This window comes from Lissotriton vulgaris, unplaced genomic scaffold, assembly GCF_964263255.1.
Source record: "Lissotriton vulgaris unplaced genomic scaffold, aLisVul1.2 SCAFFOLD_1221, whole genome shotgun sequence".
In the NCBI taxonomy this organism is placed as follows: Eukaryota; Metazoa; Chordata; class Amphibia; order Caudata; family Salamandridae; genus Lissotriton; species Lissotriton vulgaris.
The window spans coordinates 317,192-329,612 of record NW_028246228.1 but is presented as its reverse complement, the minus strand read 5'-3'; the positions used below and the strand labels follow the sequence as shown (position 1 = coordinate 329,612).

The 12,421-nt window shown below is 44.7% G+C and overlaps 1 protein-coding gene across 1 annotated transcript in view; it reads right to left on the bottom strand.

The window, feature by feature from the left end:
• Positions 1-415: 415 nt before the first annotated feature.
• LOC147666024 (methylthioribulose-1-phosphate dehydratase-like) overlaps positions 416-12,421 on the bottom strand; it is a 266,831-nt gene continuing 254,825 nt past the window's right edge. The window contains exon 15 of the mRNA XM_086949317.1: positions 416-3,240. Within this exon, the coding sequence (XP_086805443.1) occupies positions 3,141-3,240 (100 nt within the window). The 3' untranslated portion in view covers positions 416-3,140. The remainder of the gene's footprint in view (positions 3,241-12,421) is intronic.

Below are 12,421 nucleotides of genomic sequence, written 5' to 3'. Positions count from 1 at the left end.
TGTATTTAGCCCATGAATATTTCCATATTACATTACCCGGGAAATTGCTATACTTGGCTCCATCGCTGACTAACCCTATCTAGATCTTACCAACAATATTCAAGGTGGTGGAATAGGGAGGACAGCAGAAAGATCATTTACTCCACTGATGAACACAATCTAACGAATAAGAGGCAAGTGTTAATATCCGGTAGATGTAGAACACTACCAGCTCGCCTACATCCAATCCATCTCTCTGTGCACATGGCTCAAGTCTGATGAACTTAAGACTGCAAAACCCTTGAATGTTCTTGTTGGACTAACTTCACCACTGCTCGGCAGAAAGCAGAACACTCACATTTGTTAACAAAAATAAAATAAAAATATCTGCACCACAATCACTAACTCATCCCAATATAGATTTATAGACATACAATTTTTACGTTTTATTTGTTTATTCCTTTAAAATGCATTATGATAAGATCAAATAAAAATACAAGACAATATGACAAAAATGTATTAAATTATGGTAAGCCTAGTTTGAAACAACAACAGATTTATTTCCTAAAGATAGGACAAGTAAACTTAAGGGGTATATATCCACATATGTACAAAGGAAGAAGATGCAAAGCACCACAAGAGCAAAGGGACTCCCTTAACCCAACACTGCTGGTGGTCTCCTGGGTGAGAAGAGATACTAGTCACCAATATTTGCCCATTAGCTGCTTTGGGGAATTCGCAATAAAAACAGACCAGACTCTGAGGCAGCTCTTTGTGCTTGTGCCAATGGCTTAACAAGAACATCTCTGTTTATTCATGACTTACCATAACACACTTGCGTCTAATATTGTGTTGAATGATGGGAGAGCATGCAGAGTAAAGCAAAACAATGGTCAGACTAATCAGAATAGACTAGAGGATATTGCGTCGTCCAGCACTTTTAAGACTTCAAACAACTTTATTAACAGGGCTTCAATCGCCTCCAAATGTAAATCAAGCCCTGTTCACCTCAACCCATAACAAGCTCACTTTCAAGTTATACTAACGTTTTATTAAGATTTTTTTCTACATGCCTCTCTGATTCAGCATATAACGATGAACCAGGCTTAAGTAGTCCCAAAAGCTTTCATATTTCACAATTCACGCAACAGCAGCTCATCCTGTCCAGGATTTTTTTTTGCATTATCTTTTGTATTATTCTGAATTAATAATGGGATAAACAGTGCTACAAATCCCCAAATAGAAATTAAAAACAAATTTGATTAGCCACTATTTACAGACTCCTATCTGCTACTTCCACACAATGAAGTACTAATGAATCAAAGTCAGCAATCTATTTCTGTCAGATATTTTTTCCCACTGAATTTTTGTAATTTGTGAGATGAATCTGAAAGTTACAAATTACAGATGCTGTTTGGTTGTCAAGAACACTATCATGATGTCAGCCATGGTGAGCGAAGAACATTTCCTACTTTGGAGGCATCAGATGTTCTTTCTTGAGAACGAGTCCAAGCAAATATTCACCCAAGCTAACAAAGAGCATTAAAAATAGCAGAGCTCCCTGTTTTTGTATGTGTTTTGGCCAGATTATCCCCTGGTGTGCAAAGTGAATTAGGTTGGGATGCTAAGAGCAGCCACTTGTTAAAGTAACAAAGCACCATGTGGTTGTCTTATATTAGTGATCATTGTATTAATTACTTTTTAAAGAATACACACTTGTTTTGACCTCAGGCACATCGAAATAAACTACATAAAAGAAATCACCTCATCGAAGTAGTCTTGGAGGAGGGGTACAGATGCCATAACAGTACATGTTTTGATCATCAATAGTCTCACTATCACCCGGACTGAGAAGACTTTGGCTATAAGACTACCAAATAATCTGCACTTGGAAGCCGTCCTCATAGAATCTAACGCAGTGACCAATACTTTGGATAAAACTATACAACCGTGATCCATAACACCCAAAAATGCAATGGCCCAGCCAACAATTTCTACTGTCAAAGGGTGGAACTAGTACAACTTTGTTAGGTGCACAGTCCAATATTACAGCTGAAATGGAGACCGCCTTGGGTTCTAACATTGGGCATCCATCAACTCCACTTTCAATATGCCGAGCAGAGTTGATGTTTAAAAGTGTCAATAACACACATGCACAATAAAATGGACCGTTCTCATCCCCAAAACTAAGTGTTCATCTGTAGCAATCGGGAGGTATCTATTTCAGTCTGTCTAAATATATATAATTCAATAACACTCCCTGCTAAGAAGATTCCCTAATCCCCTTTGACTCACAATTATGAATGGTCAGTGGTCATTTTGTGGGTCTACTAAGGGAAGAGTAGAACCATTCACTGAAGGACAGTAAAGAAGGATAGTAATAGTTGAATGAAAATATAAGAAAATGGTTAAATTTTATATAATCTCTATAACTCCATTCTCCAACAAATTTGTTTGTGGCAATTAAGTAGACACTAGTTAGCAATGGTTTTCAAACTGTAAGCACTTGTATTGCCTCTACTGCTTTGCACAGTGTTGGCGGAACCTCTTACAACACACTTTATGGTCCTTAATATTCCACTCAAACTAATATTCCCAAGCAACACTTCGATTGAACAAGTAAGAGGCAATTATGTACTGGACCAAATGAAGCACTCAAAAAGCAGTTCCTTCTTGTTAGCGTATTATATTTGTTTTTAAATTAAATATTGCATTTTCCAGTTAAAAAAACATTAAAAATATATCCAGGATGGGTTAACACTGTAGGGCCGACTCCAGGACTGGTGAACCCAAGTACAACGGTGTTTGTTCACACTATTTGTGCTCTACTAATAGAGGTATTCAAATGTCAAGGTATCATGATGCGGGGGCGGGGGTGAGGGGGGGGGGGAGGAAAGCCATAATTTCCCATTACAAAAACCTATTGATCAGGATACAGAGTCCTACACTCCCCCGGAGTGGGCCTGATGTTTATGGAAATGAGGGCTCTCTATGTAGAAGTCCAATACCTTGGGCAAACCATACCCACATCCTAGATTTATGAATCCATGTGCTACGAGGACATACAATGAAGGGGGAATGAAACATCCATCTTTGACTCCACCAAAAGACCCACACCAAAACAGGAATAAAGTGTCCAGACATGCGAGTGTTCTGAAGCTTTATTCGATCCCTTTCTCTTCAGTTGGGCATTCAGCGGGATCCAGTCCATGCTGTTTCATCTGGACTGCGATGTCAAAAAGGTAGTCATAGCATTCACACCTTCAAGGGAAAACAGAATAGTTGTTAGAACTTAGCCAAAACGTCCATGGCAAATAGACAAATACATGTCCCGGCTGAAACCAACTCCTTCCCAGCTTCCAGATGAATGGAGTACCACTCAGTCCGGAGGAACTCAAATGCACTTGGCATTAAACATTAATCTATTAGTATTTTCATAGTCCCTCTGCAGCCTCCGGGACATTTCAAGGCCCATTAATAGGGAACTGCTATAGAATCACAGGGACTTTATGCAGTAGTTAGTGCATGGTAGGCAGAGACGGCAACTCTCAGAAGTCCGGATCACATGCAAGGCTAAATAATCAATATTTATAATATAGAATGACTAGGCAGTGCTAAGGTAGTGGTGGAAACATCCAATTACATTGGACATTCTAATCCTTATTCTATTTGTTCAGATATTGCTAGTGTTTTGACCAATATTATTTATTATAAACTCAATAGGGCTCATTACAATTGAAAGTTTTTATAAATAAAATTCCACACATATGATGTGTATAATTGTTATGGAATAAATAATCCAGATCAAGGATTTGTGGGCTTAGTCAAGAATGTAGGCTAAAGTTTAAAGTTCAAAAATAGAAGAGACAGGGGCTTAATGTAAAGATGTTTAGATGTAGACGTAGGTTAAGGGGACTAAGTACGGAAGTTTCAGTGCCAAGGTTGTGGCTTAGTGGTTGAGGCTAAGACCTGACACTGCGGCAGCAAGGCTGGTGTGGCCACGTATTAGCCTCCCCCTTCTTATTTAGAGTGGATGAAGATATGGTCAGTTTCAATGTCAGTCACTGCCATTACCTGGCAATAACGGGCAGTAAATTCTGCAACATGATCCCCACGCTATTAAAAAATCCTCTTATGGTGTTGTAGGTTATTTCTTTTTCTATTTAAAAAAAATTTCACTTTGGGATTTTATTTTTGGAAACAAAACAAGTTTAAAGTTTGACGCACGGCTATGTCATATTACGGTTCAAAATTGCTTGTTTAGACTTGCAAACATAATATTTAGTTTATGGATTCAGGTTTAAGAGTTTACCAAGGGGGTAAGTTTGCAATTTTAGACTAAGGCTGTACTTCTAGTAGATCAGACAGGGGGGTAGAAAGCCTAACACCTAGTTTGAACTCCTAGAAGTGAGTGAGTGTTTGGGCTTAGCCGTTTAAGCTATATCCTTCATATTTATGCTTAGCTTTGTTGATTTAGCTAAGATTTAGTGGTTATGGGATGTCATCTTTGGTTGGTAATTTTGAGGTTTTAGGTTCAGAAGGATTAGTTACTTACCTGTAATCCTAGTTCTCTTCCAGGGGTATCCTCATCAAAGTCATATGCATTAGAATATTCCCGCCCATGCGCGGGACCCCGGAAACAATATATTATATGTGCCCCACATATATATAGACATATATATATATATACATAAAAATAAGCAATTGCAGCCAAATAAAACAGTAGAGCTGGAATATGCTGTGAAGAATTTCCACCATACATGTGTATTTGCATTAGAAACATGAGAAACAACACCAATGCTTGTTTAGAAACTGTTTTAATGCTTAGAATGCAGTAGAAATTCTTATAACACACTGTAAGCATATACAGCTCCCAGGCTGCATTGCAAATACCCAGTCTAAAAAGACTGAAAAGCTAACCTGTAGCTGAAAGTACTAAAACTGACGCTGTGCCTTTAAGGCACCTCTGCCCCTAGCTTCCCATCATGCCTCAGGGGTTACAGTTAGGTCAGTTGTTCTTTTCGGAGACTGAAAACCAAACCATGGTAATAACAGGTTAAAACATCTCCTACTTAATAAACAAAGTCCTTTGCCCGGGGAGGCGGGAGGGTTGCTTATGACTTTGATGAGGATACCCCTGGAAGAGAACTAGGATTACAGGTAAGTAACTAATCCTTCTCTTCCAGGGGATCCTCATCAATAGTCATAAGCATTAGAATAGAGTAGCGAGCCTCACCTCATCCCTGCGGGCAAAGGAATCAACAGATAACATTCATATTCGTAGGCCCAAAAAGTAGGCCTTATTCTACCCAAATAGAAAGTTTCTCAAGGAGGCTTGCCCTACTTGAGACTCCGCTCTGGAATCAGACTCTAGGCAATAATGCCTTGTAAAGGTATGGACTGATTTCCATGTTGCAGCCTTGCATATTTCTGACATAGGAATGTCATGTAAAAACGCTATTGTGGCTGCTTTCCCTCTAGTGGAATGAGCTTTGGGTGATTGTAACAAAGGTTTGCCAGCCAGCTGGTATGCTAGCCTGATACAGGAGACAATCCATCTGGAGATGGATCTTTTGTTTGCTGCAAACCCCGTCCTCATTGAACCATAATTGACAAAGAGTTGGTCTGTCTTTCTGGTGTCCTTCGTCTTTTCTAGGTAAAACTTTAGTACCCGTTTAAGATCTAACGAGTGCAACGACCTCTCAGCTGGGGTCGATGGGTTAGGAAAGAACGAAGGAAGGGTAATCGTTTGATTTATATGAAAATCCTAGACCACCTTTGGAAGGAAAGATGGATGAGCCCTCATTACCACTCTGTTGTGGTGAAACACAGTGTAAGGTTCCTTGGTGCAGAGTGCTTGTATCTCGCTAACCCTGCGAGCAGAGGTTATTGCCACCAAGAAGGCCGCCTTCCAAGTGAGATGCTGCAAGGAGGCCTTGTGTATAGGCTCAAACGGTGAAGACATCAGCCTGGAGAGAACCAGGTTCAACTCCCAGGGAGGAGAAGGATTTCTCACAGGGGGATAGACCTTCTTTAACCCCTGAAGGAAATCCTTAAACACTGGGACTTGAAAAAACGATGTTTGTGTAGGTGATTTCCTGTACGCTACTATGGCGGATAGATGAACCCTAATAGAAGCGTATTTCAACCCTGATGTAGCCAAGTAAAGGAGGTATGGAAGGACTACCTCTTCTTGTCCTTTGGTGGGATCAAAGCCATGGTCCTTACACCAAATGAAAAATCTTTTCCACTTGAACACATAAGACGCCCTTGTGGAAGGTCTCTTTGCCTCTCTTAAAATATGCATACATTCCGGAGGCAGATTTAAGTTTCCATATTGCAAGACCTCAGGAGCCATGCAGTCAGGTTCAGCGACGGGAGGTTGGGATGCAGGATCCTCCCGTTCATTTTGCTCAACAGGTCTGGCCTGCACGGCAGGCGTCTGTGTGGACACAGCGACAGATGTAACAGGTCTGGATACCACCATTGTCGCGGCCAATCCGGAGCAATCAGGATCATGTTCATGCTCGATCTGATGAGCTTGGCCACCACCTTCGGAATCAGTGCCAGAGGAGGAAACGCATAGGCGAACATTCCTGTCCACTCCAGCAGGAGAGCGTTCACTTGCGTCCCTGACCGGTGGAACCTGGACGCGAAGGCGTGGCATTTGGCGGTTTCGTCGTCCGCAAATAAGTCTATGTCTGGACGACCCCAGCAACGGAAGAGTTCTTCGACTACTTCGTCGTTTAGCACCCAGTCTGGCTGATCTTCAAAGTGCCTGCTGAGTGCGTCTGCTTTTGTGTTTAGCTCGCCTGGGAGGTGCACTGCCACCACCGACAGTCCCAGAGCCAGAAGCCAGTGCCAGATTGTCTGGGCCTCCAGAGACAGAGGGCGAGATCGAGTTCCACCCTGCTTGTTCAGATAGAACATAGTTGTAGTGTTGTCCGTCTGAACCAGGATTTTGTCCGTTGTTATTCCTGGAAGGAACGCTTTGAGCGCCAGATGAACTGCTCGAAGCTCCAGCATGTTGATGTGGTATGTCTGGAGGTTGGTCGACCAACGACCTTGAATCTGAAGATGACCCATGTGAGCACCCCAGCCTTCCAGAGATGCGTCCGTTACCACAGACAGCGAAGAAAGAGGTTGCTGAAAAGGGACTCCCTGCAGGACATTCCGAGGGCGAGTCCACCACTGTATGGAGGTCAATGCTGCTTGAGACAGGATGATTCGATCCTCCCAATCTCCTGTCGCTTGGTCCCACTGATCTTCCACAGACTCTTGTAGAGGCCGCATCCTCAACCTGGCGTTCGGTATTAGGAAGATGCAGGACGCCATGGAGCCCAGTAGAGATGCTACTTCTCGCACCTTTGGACGAGGAAACTGAAGTAACTTTTTGCATTTCTTCCCCATGGAAGATAGTCTCTCCTGCGAAGGAAACGCTCTTCCTAACTTTGTGTCTAGAACTGCTCCCAGATAGTGGATAGTTTGCGTGGGCTGCAGGACTGACTTTTCTATGTTCACGTGGAGGCCGAGCCTGTGTAGTTGTTGGAGACACAAGTGACAGTGTTTGGTGGCTTGACGAGGGGACGGACTCTTCAAGAGCCAGTCATCTAGATATGGGTACACAAAGAGACCTCTTTTGTGAAGACATGCCGCTACCACTGCCATGCATTTGGTGAATACCCTTGGTGCGGATTTGAGACCGAAGGGAAGCACTTTGTACTGGTAATGCTTGTTCCCTACCAGGAATCTCAAGTACTTCCGATGACCTGGTGTTATAGGAATGTGGAAGTACGCGTCTTGTAAATCCACCGAACACATCCAATCTCCAATTTGTAGATGAGGACATATCTGATGAAGTGCCAGCATGCGAAACTTCTCTTTGACCACCACCTTGTTGAGTGTTCGTAGATCCAAAATCGGTCTGAACTTGTCCTCTTGGTCTCTTTTGGGGACTAGAAAATATCTTGAATACACTCCTCTCCCCCTTTGGGATGGGGGTACCTCTTCGATTGCGTTTTTCTCTAAGAGGACGTTCACCTCCCTTTTGAGGAGTTTTAGATGGTACGAGCGAGTCTTTTTTGGAGGAATCGGTTGTGGTCTCTTCCAGGAACGTAGCGCATATCCATTGCGCAGTATATTCAACACCCACCGATCTTTTGTGATGCTGACCCACTCTGCCAGGTGTTGCGAAGCACTTCCTCCCACTGGAGTGGGTAACGGCGCCAGAGGAAGCCACTGCTCAGGCCTTGCCTCCTCTAGGCGTGGTAGAGGACTGATGATGTCCGCCTCTGCCCGATTTTCCTCCTCTGTATTGCGCCTTTCCTTGTGGCTTGTTTTAAGACCATTGAGGGGTTTGAACCCTCTGTTGGCCTCCCCGGTTCTTGTTGGTCTTGAAGCGTCGTTTGAACAGCTCTTTCTTTTTCTCCAGACCAACCGCCTTCACTGTGTCCAACTCTGTCTTCATGCGGGTCATTTCCTGATCGGCATGCTCCCCGAAGAGTGAAGATCCGTAAAAAGGTAGAATGAGGATGCGCTGCTGGGCATCTGGTTTGAGACCAGTTAAACGCAGCCAAGATGATCTCCTCGCACATACCCCATGTGAGTAGGCATGTCCTGATAGAAGGGCGTTATCTGCTGATGAACTAATCATTTGGTTCGCCACCAAACAGCCCTCCGTCACTGTCTCCTCAAAGTCCTTCTGGTCCTCCTTGGGCAATTTCTCCTTGAATCGTTCCATGGAGTCCCATAGGGCTCTATCGTACCTTCCCAGAAGGGCTGATGCACTAGAGACTTTCAGGGATGAAGCTGCAGTGCTGCATACCCTGCGTCCCCAAGAATCTTGCGTCTTGCTGTCTTTGTCAGGAGGGACCGAAGAAGAAGGAGCGACTGTGTGATTCTTTTTAGCTGAGGCTACAATGACTGAGTCCGCCGCAGGCTCTCCCTTAAAGATAGGATCTGATTCGGCCGGCCTATATTTCTTCTGGATACGTGCCGGTACTGCCTTGATCGTTGCTGGCGTGAGGAAAACCTCTTTGATTGGGTCCATTATCCCTGGAACCAATGGGAGTAAAGGCCGGGTATATGATTTGTGACGAAGGGTCTCAAAAATCACAGTAGTGGACACCTCTGGAACAGCCATCTCTATATTAAGTTTGTGAGCCCCCCTTTGTAAGACATCCAGATACGTGTTGACGTCGTCAATCGGGGAAGCTCTGGAGCGAGGGCTGTCTGCCAGCGTTGGAGAGTAATCCCCTTTAGAAGATCTAGATGAAGATGAAGAAGAGGATGATGGAGTTCTCCTTCTCCTGTGGTGAGATTTCTCCTTCCTCACAGGTGATCTTCTCGGTCGTTCTTCCCTTCGAGGAGAACGTGATTTTCTCTGATGCTCCCTTCGTGGAGATCTCGACCTCTCCGCCCGTTCCTCCCTTCTCGGTGTTCGAGATCTGGGCTGCTCCCTCCGTGGTGATCGGGAGGCCCTGGGGGTATGCGACCTTTCCGCACTCCTCTCCCGAGAGCGTGATCGGTGCCTGATAGGACTCGGTCTGTCTGCCTCTTCTATCAGTCTCTGAAGAGGTGACCTGTGGAGTGGGCTTACATATCTTCGTAGCCTCTCCGTCGCTCCAGAATCCTTCCACTGCCTCAACAGAGCATTCCATCTTGGCGAGAGTCTTGTCTGTGTGACATACCGTCGCTGGGGCAACGGACTCCTACTCCTAGAAGAGGACCTCGATGAGCCAGAGGTACTTAAGGAGGAATGGTGAGAAGCCGATTGCGTCACTAGAACAGTTGAAGGCACTGAAGGAGATCTTCGTCTCACCGGTGTTGGAGGACGTCTCAAAAGTCTTTCCCTCGACGTCGAACGCCTCTGCGGCGTCGACGGAGTGATAACCTTCGACGTTGAACGCCTCAACGATGACCCGTGGTCCCTCGACGTCGACCGGCGATGTTGAGCCGACGACGGAGTCTTCTCCCTCGACGTCGAACGGCGTTGCCCTGCCGTCGACGGAGGTCTCGACGTCGAACGGCGTTGCCCTGCCGTCGACGGAGGTCTCGACGTCGACCGACGTTGGTCTGCCGGCGACGGAGATGGCAATCGACGTTGTCCTGTCGTCGACGATGCCCTCGACGTCGACCGGACACGTGGCGACGGCGGAGGATTAGACATCCTCGACATCGAGCGCCGACGCGCCGTCGACGATGATCCCTTCCTCGACGGCAAGCGACCGAGGGGGCTCTTGCTCCTCGACGCCGAGCGCCTCCGTGGAGACGTCGGCGGAGGTGTCACACTCTTCGAAGCCTGTCGACGTTGAGACGACGGCGAGTGTGATCTGTTTCTCGACGCCGATCGTCGCCTGGTTGACGACGGCGGAGTTGACTTATGTCTTGACGCCGATCTTCTCGTCAACGGTGATCTCGTGGCTTCTCTCGGCGCCGATCGTCGCCTAGTTGACGACGGCGGAGCTTTCTTCGTCGTCGGTGAACTTCTTTTCGACGACGATTTCTTCACCGACGCCGGTCCCGACGTCGACGGAGTTTTCTCTCTAGAACTGTCCATCAGATGTTGTTTTTTCAGCGCCGAGCCCGGCGCTGAGGTTGATGGACGCTCTGACTTGCCTTTGGAGGGAGTTCTGGGTCTCTTTGAACTCTTCCTCTCTGTAGATCTTCCCCTGATGGATCTCTGGGCCAGACCATAGAGCCTGTTCCTCTCTCTGTCTTTAAGAGTCCTGTCAGACAGATTTCTACAATGTGAACAGTCTTTAGGATCATGATCCTCTGGCAAGCATAAAATACAGACCTCATGAGAGTCTGATTTTGCCTTCTTGTGGCCACAAGAAGGGAAATTATCAAATAGTGTGGGCATCCTGACGGGAAAACCTCACAAAAAATCGACTGCTAGGCAGTTATTTACTTGACACTGTTGTTAAAAGTCAAAGTAAATCAAAAAATTGTTCTTTAGAAGATTTTCTGACTTAAAAAGGCAGAAAAGTGTGGAGCTGTGTATCCAGGGTCCTTCCTGAAGGAGCCGGAAAGAACAACTGACCTAACTGTAACCCCTGAGGCATGATGGGAAGCTAGGGGCAGAGGTGCCTTAAAGGCACAGCGTCAGTTTTAGTACATTCAGCTACAGGTTAGCTTTTCAGTCTTTTTAGACTGGGTATTTACAATGCAGCCTGGGAGCTGTATATGCTTACAGTGTTTTATAAGAATTTCTACTGCTTTCTAAGCATTAAAACAGTTTCTAAACAAGCATTGGTGTTGTTTCTCATGTTTCTAATGCAAATACACATGTATGGTGGAAATTCTTCACAGCATATTCCAGCTCTACTGTTTTATTTGGCTGCAATTGCTTATTTTTATATATATATATATATATTTTTATATATATGTCTATATATATGTGGGACACATATAATATATTGTTTCCGGGGTCCCGCGCATGGGCGGGAATATTCTAATGCTTATGACTATTGATGAGGATCCCCTGGAAGAGAAGTTTTTATTTACGGTTGGTGTTTAAAAACAGGCTTGCGGTTTGGCATAAGCTGTAGATCCACTGAGTGAACAATTATTAAACTAAGTTTGCCTCACAACCTTGATTGCTGACAAACCATTCTCCCCTTTACCTGATGCGTGTAGTGCCTCCCAAGACACATACGCCATGTTGATAGAGCCATTTGTAAAACTTTCAAATTTACAAAAACGGCTGTGATGATAGTTTCTGAACATGCAAGTAAGTGATGCCTGATGGGCCGGCGGACATTTAACATTTTGTGGGTGGATTACTCCCTCAGTGCGACAGAGTACTTTACTCTGTTGCCTTTATTAAATACATTTCCATCCCCCTAACTCTAAATCAGGCCATAAGATGCTTTCGTTTAGACTTGGGAACACAGTTTTAAGTTTAGGGATTCTGGGTTATTAGTTTACCAAAGGGCTAACCCGTAATCTGTAAATCCTACAAGAGAGTAAGTATTTGGGTGTAGATGTGAGAAGTTGGCCTGATATATGATGCTCACTAGTTCTAGTGATCACCTTGTATCAGTCCAAACAACCCATATGGTGATTAGTTGTAAGTCAACCTTATAGACCAGCTATCCTAATGGTAGCATGGACAAGGCAGTCTTAGGCTAAACTCTTGACATGTGAAGCCAGCCCACGAATACCAAGTGAAAGGACACCACACAGGTTGTTATGAAAATATTATTAATAACAAACACCTCTGAACTCTTTATGAGATCAGAGGGCTAAGCACATGACAAGACTCTTAGGAAAAATACGTTTAAGTTGCACAAATTACAATGGTGCCCTAGGGGCACGTCAAACCATATACTAAGTGGGTTGAGAAAGTCGATAGAAGGAATGGAGCTGTCCAGAGGCTGTAGGATTGCTGGGACTACACTATCCTAACTTTAGGTAAGTAATAGGAGGCCAACGGGAC